Source organism: Oncorhynchus mykiss, chromosome 24 (genome assembly GCF_057628025.1).
Source record: "Oncorhynchus mykiss isolate SJ-2025 chromosome 24, ASM5762802v1, whole genome shotgun sequence".
Lineage (NCBI taxonomy): Eukaryota > Metazoa > Chordata > Actinopteri > Salmoniformes > Salmonidae > Oncorhynchus > Oncorhynchus mykiss.
The window spans coordinates 27,038,360-27,053,295 of NC_143045.1; the positions used below are offsets into that span (position 1 = coordinate 27,038,360).

The 14,936-nt window shown below is 43.9% G+C and overlaps 1 protein-coding gene across 1 annotated transcript in view; it reads right to left on the minus strand.

Moving 5' to 3' along the window:
- Positions 1 to 441: 441 nt before the first annotated feature.
- The window catches only part of LOC110504088 (solute carrier family 12 member 9), a 50,286-nt gene continuing 35,791 nt past the window's right edge, over positions 442 to 14,936 (minus strand). The window contains exons 10-13 of the mRNA XM_021582912.3: positions 11,633 to 11,825; positions 7,637 to 7,811; positions 2,399 to 2,545; positions 442 to 2,262 (exon numbers count right to left, since the gene is read on the minus strand). Of these exons, the coding sequence (XP_021438587.3) occupies positions 1,319 to 2,262; positions 2,399 to 2,545; positions 7,637 to 7,811; positions 11,633 to 11,825 (1,459 nt within the window). The 3' untranslated portion in view covers positions 442 to 1,318. The remainder of the gene's footprint in view (positions 2,263 to 2,398; positions 2,546 to 7,636; positions 7,812 to 11,632; positions 11,826 to 14,936) is intronic.

The following is a 14,936-nucleotide window of genomic DNA, read 5'->3' on the forward strand; positions in this document are numbered from 1 at the left end:
AGTGGACTTTTCCACAGTCAGCATGCCAATTGCACTCCCTGAAAACTTCAGACATCTGTAGCATTGTGTTGATTGACAAAACTGCACATTTTAGAGAGGCCTTTTATTATCCCCAGCACAAGGTGCACCCGTGTAATGATCATGCTGTTTAATCAACTTCTTGATATGCCACAGGTGTCAGGTGGGTGTATTATCTAGGCAAAGGAGAAACGCTCACTAACAGACAGACATTTAGTTTATTATCATACATTTTTGTTGTTGTGCGAATAACATTTCTGGGATATTTAATTTCAGCTCATGAAACCAACACTTTACATGTTGCACTTATATTTTTGTTTAGTATACTTAAACCTGAACATTGACACAATCAACATTTCAACTAGGTTTAGATAAATTGCTGGCATAATGACAGTGAAATGAAAAAAAGACAATACACAGAACTTATACAAAACAGCTTCTTTATTCAATTACAACATACACACTTTAAAATATGATTTGGATGGTGCTTTTAGAATGTCATTTTTTCTTTAATTTAAAATAGTGTCGATGTACCAGTATGTGTTCACCCCAAAAAGTCATTGAGCTGCGTAGGACCTGTCATATACCAGCATTCTTTGCATAGGAGTGTAGTGTCCAATTGAAGGGCTTCATAGAGATGAAATAGATCTATATAGAATAGATATCCTTTCAGTAAACATCCATGGGATTCCATGTAGACTAGCGTTGGACTAGAGTAGGTCCAGGAAACAACTGGTCCTAAAGCTGACATGAGGAGTGTGCAATGTATAGTCTTCTACACTCAGGCACACAAGGGCACTTTGGCATTCTGATCACTTCAGTCAGTCATAACGATACAAAGGAAAATATTTCTAAAAGGGAAAACAGATCAAGAGCACCCAAATACATTTCTTTAATTCATTTTTATTGTTGTTTCTATAAATAGATAGTCCCATTAAACAGATTGATAGATTTTCATATTTGAACTGAAAATGTTTAAAAGGTCACATGTTTCTTATCTTGTAGATAAACTACAAAAGTGCTTACAGAAAAGAAAATATTTAGCTGAGCTCCAATGACTTGGCAGAGTGTCAGACTTCAGTCCCCTTGAAGGAGTAAAATCAATATATTATTTATGATTTACTTTTTGGCCATTGCAACCCTTCCATATTCATAAGGAGGATGGGGCTGTATTTTAGTACAGCTTTGAGGAAGGTAAGTGGATCCTTGGCCTTTGTCTAAGTACCAGTTCCACCTGCAGCAATTTGGTAAGGGGTTGAAATAAGGGTTTAATCAGGGGTTAGCTGGTGAAAGTTTAGGGTTAGAGGTCAGTGGTGAGGACAGGTGTAACCCCGTGTATAAGCAGGGTAGGACCCAGATCCTTGGTGAGCAATTCCAGCTGGCGCAGGTAGGCCGTGTAGCGGCGCGTGTCAGCCGGGGGGCGGGGTAAATACAGGAAACGCACAGCCGGAGGGGGGTGGGCCTGCTCCAGGATCAACCTATTAACTGCCGACAGATACTCATCCGACAGCCTTGTGGCGTTGCTAGGGAAGCTATTCACATAGTCGTCGTCTCCTTCCTCCTCCTCAAACAACCCCTTCTTTCCCAGCCCCTCCTCCTCTCTCCGTGATTGGCGAGAGGGCCTCCGCTTGCCCGCCTCACCCTGCCTCTGCCAATGTAGCGCCACCTGCTGGTCCCAGGGCACCGTGTACACGTTGGCTTTGATCCTCAGCTCCTTTAGCAGCTGACCCAGCTTCCCTTCAGAGCCCCGCAGGCTCCGCCCTTCCTCCACACACAGAAAGAGGCGGAGTCTAGCATGGCGCCAGGCGCGGACCATGTTGAGGACGCAGGCCAGCTGGAGCAGGAAGAGGGAGCAGGTGTCTACGTAGCTGGAGCTGTCTGGTCTCAGCAGGTTGACGGGCCACACGTCCACGTACAGAGCACCCTTCCCTGGGGACGAGGAGATGGTCGAGGCCCGGTCGAACTGGTGGAAGTAGCGGGCTAGCGCTACATTCTTCATCATCTTCATGGCGTCTGCGATTACCGCCACGTATTCTTGGGGTCCCATGACTTTTCCGTTTTCTCCGTTGCCCTCCTCCTTGGCATCAATGGACGCGCGAAGGGCAGGAAAGTGGTAGGGCGGGCGTTCGTCCTCGGGGTCCTGAGTGGGGACGGTGGCATCTGCGAGGGCGGGGTCAGTGAGTTTGTCTTTGGGGGTGCAGTCATCATAGAAACCCAGGACCAAGGTGTTGGGCCTCATGCCACCTAGAGAGACAAAGGGATGGAAAGAGGGAGAGATGAGTCAATGGGTATGATAGTAAAAAAAGGTGTATGAGTGACAGTTGGGCCAGTTACAGCTAATAGAGAACATGGTATCAGAGTAGTGAATATAATCATTGACCTAGGCCAGAGATGAAGAGTAGATGTTGGACTCCATGCCGTACTGAGTCAGCCAAGGTGAGGTTGACAAATGCCTTGATGTTGAGGTGGTCCACCAGAGACAACCATGAGTCATAACGACACTGGAGAGGGTCGGACGGTAATGTGTCTGAGAGAGAGGGGGGGACAAAGAGCGAGAGACAAACAAAACATCAATATCTATGCAAAAATTTTGGCCAGGGACCATTATCTGCCAAGTGCTCTTAGAGAATAAGAGATGACCTGATGTATAGTGACCTGATTTGGCAGTGTGCCACAGAACAACATAAGCTCCAGACAGAAGAGACACACAAGAGAGAAGCCCCACCCTCTTCAACATATATATCAACGAATTGGCGAGGGAACTAGTCTGCAGCACATGGCCTCACCCTACTAGAATCTTAAGTCAAACGTCTACTATTTGCTGATGATCAGATGTTTCTGTCACCAACCAAGGAGGGCCTACAATCTTCTGCACAGATTTAGCCAGGCCTGCGCCCTGACATTAAATCTGAGTAAGACAAAAATAATGGTGTTCCAAAAAAGGTCAAGTCGCCAGGACCACAAATACAAATTCCATCTGGACACCGTTGCCCTAGAGCACACAAAAACCATACATACCTCAACATCAGTGCCACAGGTAACTTCCACAAAGCTGTAAATGAGCTGAGAGACAAGGGCATTCTATGCCATCAAAAGGAACATAAATTCGACATACCAATTAGAATCTACCAAAAAAAATACCTGAATCAGTTTACTTTATGGTTGTGAGGTCTGGGGTCTGCTCACCAACCAATAATTCACAAAACGGGACAAACACCAAATTGAGACTCTGCATGCAGAATTCTGCAAAAATATCCTCCGTGTACAACGTAAAACACCAAATAATGCATGCAGAGCAGAATTAGACAGATACCCACTAATTATCAAAATCCAGAAAAGACACGTTCAATTCTACAACCACCTAAAAGGAAGCGATTCCCAAACCTTCCATAACAAAGCCATCACCTACAGAGAGATGAACCTGGAGAAGAGACCCTGAAGCAAGCTGGTCCTGGGGCTCTGTTCACAAACACAGACAGACCACACAGAGCCCTAGGACAGCACAGCAACACAATTAGACCCAACCAAATCATGAGAAAACAAAAAGAGAATTATTTGACACATTGGAAAGAATTTATAAAAATTTTAAAACCGCAAACTTCTCTCAAGAGAAGACAGGCTATGTGCACACTGCCCACAAAATGAGGTGGAAACTGAGCTGCACTTCCTAACCTCCTGCCAAATGTATGACCATATGAAAGACACATATTTCCCTCCGATTAATGAGATCCACAAAGAATTCAAAAACAAACCCAATTTTGATAAACTTCCATATCTACATGAGATTTGAAATGTCTACTCTTTTGGAACTTTGTGAGTGTAATGTTTACTATACATTTTTATTGTTTATTATCTACAGTTGAGGTTGGAAGTTTACATACACTTAGGTTGGAGTCATTAAAACTACTTTTTCAAATTTCTTGTTAACAAACTATAGTTATAGCAAGGCGGTTAGGACATCTACTTTGTGCATGACAAACCATTTTTCCAACAATTGGTTTACAGACAGATTATTTCACTTATAATTCAGTGTATCACAATTCCAGTGGGTCAGAAGTTTGCATACACTAAGTTGACTGTGCCTTTAAACAGCTTGGAACATTTCAGAAAATGTCATGGCTTTAGAAGCTTCTGATAGGCTAATTGACATAATTTGAGTCAATTGGAGGTGTACCAATTGGATGTATTTCAAGGCCTACCTTCAAACTCAGTGCCTCTATACTTGACATCATGGGAAAATCAAAATAAATCAGCTAAGACCTCAGAAAAAAAATTGTAGACCTCCACAAGTCTGGGTCATCCTTGGGAGCAATTTCCAAATGCCTGAAGGTACCACATTCATCTGTACAAACAATAGTACGCAAGTATAAACACCATGGGACCACGCAGCTGTCATAACGCTCAGCAAGGAGACCCGTTCAGTCTCCTAGAAATGAAAGTACTTTGGTGCAAAAAGGGAAAATCAATCCCAGAACAACAGCAAAGGACCTTGTGAAGATGCTGGAGGAAACGTAAAAGTATCTATATCCACAGTAAAACGAGTCCTATATCGACATAACCTGAGAGGCCGCTCAGCAAGGAAGAAGCCACTGCTCCAAAACCACTATTAAAAAAGCCAGACTATGGTTTGCAACAGCACATGAGGACAAAGATCGTACTTTTTGGAGAAATGTCCTCTGGTCTGACGAAACAAACATAACTGTTTGGCCATAATGACCATTGTTGTGTTTGGAGGAAAAAGGGGGAGGCTTGCAAGCCAAAGAACAACTGTGAAGCACGGGGCTGGCAGCATCATATTGTGGGGGTGCTTTGCTGCAGTAGGGACTGGTGCACCTCACAAAATAGATGGCATCATGAGTTAGGAAAATTATGTGGATATATTGAAGCAACATCTCAAGACATCAGTCAAGAAGTTAAAGTTTGGTCGCAAATGGATCTTCCAAATGAACAATGACCCAAGCATACTTACAAAGTTGTGGCAAAATGGCTTAAGGACAACAAAGTCAAGGTATTGGAGTGGCCATCACAAAGCCCTGGCCTCAATCCTATAGAAATTTTGTGGGCAGAACTGAAAAAGCATGTGCGAGCAAGGAGGCCAACAAACCTGACTCAGTTACACCAGTTCTGTCAGGAGGAATGGGCCAAAATTCACCTAACTTATTGTGGGAAGTTTGTGGAAGGCTACCCTAAACATTTGACCCAAGTTAAACAATTTAAAGGCAATGCTACCAAATACTAATTGAGTGTATGTAAACTTCTGACCCATTGGGAATGCGATGAAAGAAATACATCTAAATCACTCTATACTATTATTGTGACATTCACATTCTTAAAATAAAGTGGTGATCCTAACTGACCTAAAACAGGGGATTTTTACTAGGATTAAATGTCAGGAATTGTGAAAAACTGAGTTTAAATGTATTTGGCTAAGGTGTATGTAAACTTCTGACTTCAACTGTATTTCACTTGCTTTGGCAATGTTAACATACGTTTACCATGCCAATAAAGCCCTTGAATTGAATTGAGAGACACAGAGGCTGGGCTTGTCAATACTGGAGGAGCTCGGTCACCACTGAAAGCCTTGTCAAGATAAAAAAAAGAAAAAAAGACACTATACCAGAGAACAGTCTGATCACAGGACACCATATAGCACCACACACCTACACTACAGAGAACAGCCTGATCACAGGACACCATATAGCACCACACACCTACACTACAGAGAACAGCCTGATCACAGGACACCATATAGCACCACACACCTACACTACAGAGAACAGTCTGATCACAGGACACCATATAGCACCACACACCTACACTACAGAGAACAGTCTGATCACAGGACACCATATATCACCACACACCTACACTACAGAGAACAGTCTGATCACAGGACACCATATAGCACCACACACCTACACTACAGAGAACAGTCTGATCACAGGACACCATATAGCACCACACACCTACACTACAGAGAACAGTCTGATCACAGGACACCATATAGCACCACACACCTACACTACAGAGAACAGTCTGATCACAGGACACCATATAGCACCACACACCTACACTACAGAGAACAGTCTGATCACAGGACACCATATAGCACCACACACCTACACTACAGAGAACAGTCTGATCACAGGACACCATATAGCACCACACACCTACACTACAGAGAACAGTCTGATCACAGGACACCATATAGCACAACACACCTACACTACAGAGAACAGTCTGATCACAGGACACCATATAGCACCACACACCTACACTACAGAGAACAGTCTGATCACAGGACACCATATAGCACCACACACCTACACTACAGAGAACAGCCTGATCACAGGACACCATATAGCACCACACACCTACACTACAGAGAACAGCCTGATCACAGGACACCATATAGCACCACACACCTACACTACAGAGAACAGTCTGATCACAGGACACCATACAGCACGACACACCTACACTACAGAACAGCCTGAACACCAGAGACCATATAGCACTACACACCTACACTACAGAGAACAGCCTGATCACAGAACACCATATAGCACTACACACACACTAAGTGGCCAGTTTATTAGGTACACCCATCCAGTACCAGTTCCGACCCCGCCCCCTCTATGCATCCAGAACAGTCAGATTTTTTGGGGGCATGGAAACGTTGCTCAATTGGTATCAAGGGACCTGACCGAGGGACATGACCTGTGCCAGGAAAACATTCCCCACACACCACCAGCCTGTACTGTTGACAGCAGACAGGATGGGGCCATGGACTCATGCTACTTACGTCAAATCCTGACTCTGACATCAGCATGATGCAACAGGAACCGAGATTCGTTGGACCAGGTAATGTTTTCCACTCCTCAATTGTCCTGTCTTGGGGATGGCGTGCCCACTGGAGGCGCTCCTTGTTTTTAGCTGATAGGAGTGGAGCCCGGTGTGACAAGGACCGACAAGTTATGAATACCGAGATACAGTTCAGCAGTGGTTCCCAAACTGTGCGGGCGCGACGGGTCGGTGCAGGATGTTCTCCAATGCTGGAAGGGGGTCCTGAATGAAAAAGTTTGGGTACCCCTGGCGCACACCACCGTTGTACTGTGTCGTTGTTTTCCTGTTTGTGGCCCGCCTGTTACCTGTTATTCTTGCCATTCTCCTTCGACCTCATCAGGGAGCTGTTTTCGCCGACAGGACTGCCGTCTGACTAGATGTTTTTGTTTGTTGCACCATTCTCGGTAAACCCTAGACACGGATGTGGGTGAAAAGCCCAGGAGGCCGGACGTTTCTGAGATACTGGAACAAGAGCCTGACAGCGACTCACTGTCTGTAGGAGCGGACTATTTTCGTGAACGAGGTGGTGTATCTAATAAACTTCACACTGGTAAGCAGCCTGGCTTACCACACATATAACTTTAGTTACTGTACTAGCCAAGTCAGAGACATACTTCTTCAAACATTGGTTTGACATACAACTCAGTCGAACAATTCCCCTAGACATTCACCAAGAAGCCTGAACTGAAATAGATGAGTGGGAGGTGTTCAGCCACTCTTGGGGAAGGATTCTTTATTCTGGAAAAGACAACATCTCCGTGTGTCCTCTTACCCAGGTCTCCCAGCTGTACATGTCCCAGGACATAGAGACCACTCTTCTTGATGTCGTTGATGAAGGTGATGAGACCTACACTGCTACGGGGGTTAGATACCATCAGCAACACCTGGGGTCTCCAGAACTTCACATGGTCCTTACGCACGTCCAACATCAACAGGTACTTACGCACCTGGAGGGAGAGAAAGAGAGACAGGTTACAACAGAGCTATATACTGTATTCTCTATAGCAGTGGTTCCCAACCGTTTTGGGTTAAATGTACCACCAACTGAATTTTGCTCTGCCAGAAGGAGTACCCCCTCATTTTGGTCTCATGAGCCTTCTCAATTACCCCATGGATAGGCCAAGTACTCCCGGGGGTCCTAGTACCCATGCTTGGTAACCACTGCTCTATACTGCACACACAATAGTTATCAGGACTGGATGACTGGAATGCTAAGTGGTAACAACACACAGACGCAGAATCTTAATTTGACCTATAGTCACAGCAAAATACTTTTAGTCTGGTAGTTAGGCTATTAGCCGTAGGCTACATGAAAGGTGCAAAAACTGTTAAGATAACCATGTGTTAGTGTGGGCTTTCAGTGAATTTATTTAAATCACAAAGCTCCTCTGCATTTCCTTCGGCACAGTAAAATTCTCAGCAACAAAAGACTGATCAAATGAAGATCCTACATGTGTAGAGTACATTGGTTGCCAAGGCATGTTGCTACTACTGTAGTGGCCAGATGATTTGGCAAACTCCCCAGTTGTTCATTGCTATTCCATACATGTTCATGTCATTTACATTATGTATGGTACAACAACAAACCACAGAGGAGTTGGCTAAATCACAGATCTGGTTACTACAGGCAACTAGAAAAATGGTGTATATCGCTAAAGTTTGACACTCTGAATAAAACCATTCCTTCACTCTTCTCTGACACACACGTTCTTGTGCATCCCCCACACCAAGCTCCCCGTCTGCAGAGTGTCTGTGTGGTCTAGTCAGGATTCTGCCAATGCAGAAACAAATTGGATCCACAATCAGAATCCCATTAAGACATGAGCCTGTAGCAGAGACTGCAGACTAGGGAGTGTGTGGTGGTCATGAAGAGATAGATGTCATTAAGGAAAGGGAGTACCGCCGACCTCCAGCCATATTCTCATTACATAAGATCACAGAGCTGTAATTATATCTATAGTACTAATGTTGAAACATTCCTGGAACATAAACCTGCCTCTCCTATATTCATTCCTGTTACCTAGCCAACCATACAGATAATTAGCAAATACTAGGTCCAAATGGCAGATATTCAAGATAATGGGACTATTAAAATCCTCTGAAAACATTGTTCCTTCCACCCTTCCTTGGAGTGATCACTGAAGGGGCATGGCTGGATATGCGAAAGATGTGTAGTCGATACTAGGTTTCCTTAAGATCAATGATTACTTTACAGGAGACAGGATACTAAGATAAGTATTTTAATAACTAATCACTATGATAAAAAGTACTGAAACCATGCTTATGACCAGACAACCTCATCTGAATAATTAGTGTGTGAATGCATGTTTATGTGAGAGTGTGTGCATGTTTGTGTTTACATACTGCTAATGATGAGAAAGCTAAACACTCATAATAACACAATCATTATCATCATAATCATCATTATCAAAGTTTCTGCTAAACAGAGAAAGGTCCTGGAGTCAATGTGCTTCTGCCTCCTCCACTCATCTACTGCTCCATCTCTCCATCACGCCGTCTCTCTCCATCACCCTCTCTCCTGATCCATCTCGATCTTCTGATCCATCACTTCTATTCTCAATCACACCTCTCCATTACCCTCTTCCATTGCATTTCCAACTTGTATTATTTTAGCAATCTATAAACTTAATTTCTATCACTCCTTCAATACTATCAGCTTGCATCTCCTTGGCTGGATCACATGAATCCCTTCTTCGTCTTTCCTCAATGTCACCCAGTTGGCACCGATCCATACTGAGCACTGCCGAAACATGCACCCTCGTAATCCCCAGACACACGCACACACACACGTTAGTTTAATCTAAGTGGGCCAGTCTCTCTGCGTTCCCCTCGTTTCCCTCTCTCCCTGGGGACTGGGGGATGGGGAGGAGAGGAGGGAGCAGTGGAGGAGAAAGGCTCAATAAGTTAAGTGGCTGTAATAATGCTCCTGGAGCAGCCTAGCTTTTGACAGGCTCCAGGCACCTTACTGCCCTGGCAACCGTCCCCTTGGCAACGGTCCCTCCTAGCAACACTACCCCCCTCCTTGAAAATATGGTGTGCAGAGCAAAAGGCTTGTAAAATAGAGGACAAATGCACAAACACTTCTGGATAAGAGGCTTGGACGGTATACCGTATATACACACACACACCTTATACCAGGGTATTTCCAAATAGCCATGGGATGGTTTTTCAATACCGTCAAAACTATTTCTTTGAAGTTTTTCAATAAATTGTCATATTTGTAGCTACTTAAGTAAACACCCATAGTCAACTTGTGCAATACGTTAGGAGATAAAGCAAATTGCGTTCTTAAATTTCACCTGGCACATTATTCTACATTATGAAGCTTACCATAGTTGAGCAACTTGTTTGTAAATAACAACGGGTGAAAGAGGGAGCAGGTGACTGAGGTGAGTAGAGCTGTGTATTGACAAGGGTTGCATTTTATATTCAAAGTCATGACAACAGAAGAGCAACGCTATTTGGCTGGCAGTCACACAAGGAGCTTACAATGAAAAAGCAAGGTCTTTTTTGCAAAAATTATGCATGGCCATCATATTTCTAATGTTTATCATAGAAAGAATGTAGCCAGCTGCATTTCCTATGTTTTAAAGTTAATCTAGAATTTTACTGGAGAAAAGTAGGCTGGTTACACTGAGAAAAGTGCCAGAGAAAAGTAGCTCCACATCAGTCAGAGCGCTGTCTGCTGATACTGCAACAGAAACACAAAATTAGTCTGATGAAGAGCAGAAATTACAACAAGAAGCATTTTAGACCTGCGTTTACAAAACGCAGCCAAAATACACAATTTCTTATGCATTTTATATTGTTTTCCTGTATGAACTAATTCTGCATTAATGCGACCCTCAACTTTAATTTGCTAGACATCTAAGTAAGAGGCTGAATTAATAAGGCGACAGGGGATCATATTGTGTTAGCTTTCTGCCATGTTTGAGAAGTCAAAGCCCTTTGGATGAGTTCTGTACAACTGCCACAGTTATCTTGATTCTCTGGCGTTTTTTTTCCTTCTCTCTTCTCAGCCAGTCTGCTCCTCCCCCTCCCTAAAGTCAGAGCAAGCAGGCCCGTTGCCCTAGTGAATCCAGACTCCACACATGTACGGATGCTGCACTAGCGACAGCATCGTTGTTGTTCCTTCAGAGAACGATGCATAACAAATGGGTTCATTTGCACAACGTTGCTCATTCACAATCGCTCCTATATATGTTTAACTTTGAGCTAGATTGCCTGTCTTTGCGATTCATTTATTTTAGTTTGCGCTCGTTAACATACAGTACTTATCTAGCAGCTTGAAATTCGCTATTAATTATGCAAATTTTGTTAGCATTCTGGTAATAGACGCCCAATGGGCTTTTATGCGGTTTTGTGTACTAAACCGGTAATACCGTAAATCCCGAGATGAGAAGTACAGTATAACTTTTATTTTTTTTATTTGACCTTTATTTAACTAGGCAAGTCAGGTTAAGAACAAATTCTTATTTTCAATGACGGCCTAGGAACACTAGGTTAACTGCCTGTTCAGGGGCAGAACGACAGATTTGAACCTTGTCAGCTCGGGGGTTTGAACTTGCAACCTTTCGGTTACTAGTCCAACGCTCTAACCACTAGGTTACCATGCCGCCCCGATCTGGACACCGCTCAACCCTACTGGATGACATCATAATGTTCTGCAGACTGATGTAGCTGAGGAAGTGAATGTGGCGCAGAAGTGTGTGTGTGTGTGTGTGTGTGTACACACTGTACTGTGTACCTGGTGGAAGATGAGAGCCTGGCTGATATAGCCCCAGCTGCTGGTAGGGCTGAGGTAGTGGATGAGCAGCAGTAGAAGCAGCATGAAGGCGATGGAGGCTGAGGCATAGATAGAGTTGATCAGGAACATCATAACAGCACAGCCCACGATGCCCAGCACACAGGTGTGCCACGTGAAGTAACGGAACGTGGGCCTGGAGGGAGAGGGGAGAGGGTTTACACACACACACACACACACACACACGTAAATGCATTTGCTTTTAGAGATGCAAATTATCTTAATTTCCCTCTCGCTTTCCCACTCTCGCTCACGTGAGCATTCTAAGTGAATGTAAAGCTCTATTTAAGCATGATAAACAACTGGAGGCGAGGCAGTATATAGAAAGTGATGGGGTTATTTATCTGCTGTGTTTTTGTGAGCAGTCTTAATGACTAACTGCATCTATAGAAAAGGTGTACAGTTTGTGTGTAGTGTCCATGCACGTGTGTGTGTTAATGTGTGTGAGTTTGAGCGAGAGTAAATTAGTGTGTGTTAGTTCATGTGTGAGTGAGTGCCATTCAGAGGGTGAATGGGCAAGACAAAATATTTAAATGCCTTTGAACGGGGTATGGCAGTAGCTGCCAGGCGCACCGGTTTGAGTGTGTCAAGAACAGCAACGCTGCTGGGTTTCACGCAACAGTTTTCTGTGTGTATCAAGAACAGTCCACCAACCAAGTGACATCCAGCCAACTTTGGGAAACATTGGAGTCAACATGGGCCAGCATCCCTGTGGAAAGCTTTCGACAGTAAAGCCCATGTCTCAATGAATTGAGGCTGTTCTAAGGGTAAAATGGGGTGCAACTCAATGTTTTATGCATCACTGCTGTAGATATTCTTAGTTTAGCGTGTGTAAATTCCCCCGGTGTACATACACTCAGCAAAAAAAGAATTGTCCTCTCACTGTCAACTGTGTTTATTTCAGAAAACTTAACATGTGTAAATATTTGTATGAACATAAGATTCAACAACTGAGAAATAAACTGAACAGGTTCCACAGACATGTGACTAACAGAAATTGAATAATGAGTCCCTGAACAAAGGGGGGGGGGGGGGGGGGGTCAAAATCAAAAGTAACAGTCAGTATCTGGTGTGGCCACCAGCTGCATTAAGTAGTGCAGTGCCTCTCCTCCTCATGGACTGCACCAGATTTGCTAGTTCTTGCTGTGAGATGTTACCACACTCTTCCACCAAGGCACCTGCAAGTTCCCGGACATTTCTGGGGGGAATGGCCCTAGCCCTCACCCTCCGATCCAACAGGTCCCAGTCGTGCTCAATGGGATTGAGATCCGGGCTCTTCATTGGCCATGGCAGAACACTGACATTCCTGTCGTGCAGGAAATCACGCACAGAACAAGCAGTATGGCTGGTGGCATCGTCATGCTGGAGGGTCATGTCAGGATGAGCCTGCAGGAAGGGTACCATATGAGGGAGGAGGATGTCTTCCCTGTAACACACAGCGTTGAGATTGCCTGCATGACAACAAGCTCAGTCCGATGACGCTGTGACACACTGCATGATGGACCCTCCACCTCCAAATCGATCCCGCTCCAGAGTACAGGCCTCGGTGTAAAGCTCATTCCTTTGACGATAAACGCAAATCCGACCATCACCCCTGGTGAGACAAAACCGAGACTCGTCAGTGAAGAGCACTTTTTGCCAGTCCTGTCTGGTCCAGCGACGGTGGGTTTGTGCCCATGGGTGATGTTGTTGCCAGTGATGTCTGGTGAGGACCTGCCTTACAACAGACCTACAAAGCCCTCAGTCCAGCCTCTCAGCCTATTTCGTACAGTCTGAGCACTGATGGAGGGATTGTGTATTCCTGGTGTAACTCTGGCAGTTGTTGTGCAGGTGTTACACATAGTCTGCCACTATGAGGACGATCAGCTGTCCATCCTGTCTCCCTGTAGCGTTGTCTTAGACATCTCACAGTACAGACATCGCAATTTATTGCCCTGGCCACATCTGCAGTCCTCATGCAGCATGACCAAGGCACATTCACGCAGATGAGCAGGGACCATCTATCTTTTGGTGTTTTTCAGAATCTGTAGAAATGAAAACTTAGGACACTAAAGAGGCCTAACTGTGACCTTAATTGCGTACTCTCTGTAAGCGGTTAGTGTCTTAACAACCGTTCCACAGGTGCATGTTCATGAATTGTTTATGGTTCATTGAACCATCATGCGAAACAGTGGCTAAACCCTTTATAATTAAGATCTTTGAAGTCATTTGGATTTTTACGAATTATCTTTGAAAGACAGGGTCCTGAAAAAGGGACGTTTCTTTTTTTTGCTGAATTTATGTATGGATAGCATTTTGATACTGCTATTTGGGTTGTTAATTGGATTTGTCTGCCATTCTTGATTTATTTTCTTACATTCTAGCTGTTTGACATTTGACTGCATTGTTAGGAGCTTGTAACATAAGCATTTCGCTGCATCGCTATAAACACCTGTTGAACTGTGTACACGACCAAACTTCGATTTGACTTGATAAAGGTCAGCCATTTGTCAGGGAGTTGGTCAACCATGGTGTGATAACATAGTTGAAAATAATGAATTGAATTGATCTGCACTGTGTTTGTTAGCTAGCCAACCAGTTTTAAAGGACTGCCAATATTATGCCAACATTCCATTCAAACAATGCAGTCAATCCACAGCCATACACCGGTTGAAATCAGCTAATGATAGGATTTAGACAAGTTGTAAATGCAACATTTACTGTTCTTGTATCGTATAATAGCACTCACAGCTTTCCAAGAAAACAAACATTGAGGGCTCAATTTCAACAAGCCTATCACAATGGTAAATCTAAGCGCAGGAAACAGTGTTATAGTTTCAGGGGTGGCAGAAATATTTTTGCCATTTTCACCAACTGCCTTGTTCAGGGGCAGAACGACTAACTGTAAAGTTAGTTTGTTAAATGGCTTAGAGAAATGAAACAAAATGTAGACCTATTTCAACCCATCTGCAGTCCACATTGTTCTAAGTAATTGCATGGCTTCAGTAGCATTCACACTGAAACAGAGGCTAGGCCTACTGTACATTCAGTAGCATTCACACTGAAACAGAGGCTAGGCCTACTGTACATTCAGTAGCATTCACACTGAAACAGAGGCTAGGCCTACTGTACATTGCATTATGTCCGAGTATGGACATGCCAAACATTGTCAATAAGCAAGATTAAATTCATTATTGATAAGGCCTAAAAAGACAACATATAAAACACATTTTAAACAAAACAACTTGTTTTAAAATTGGCGATGTCA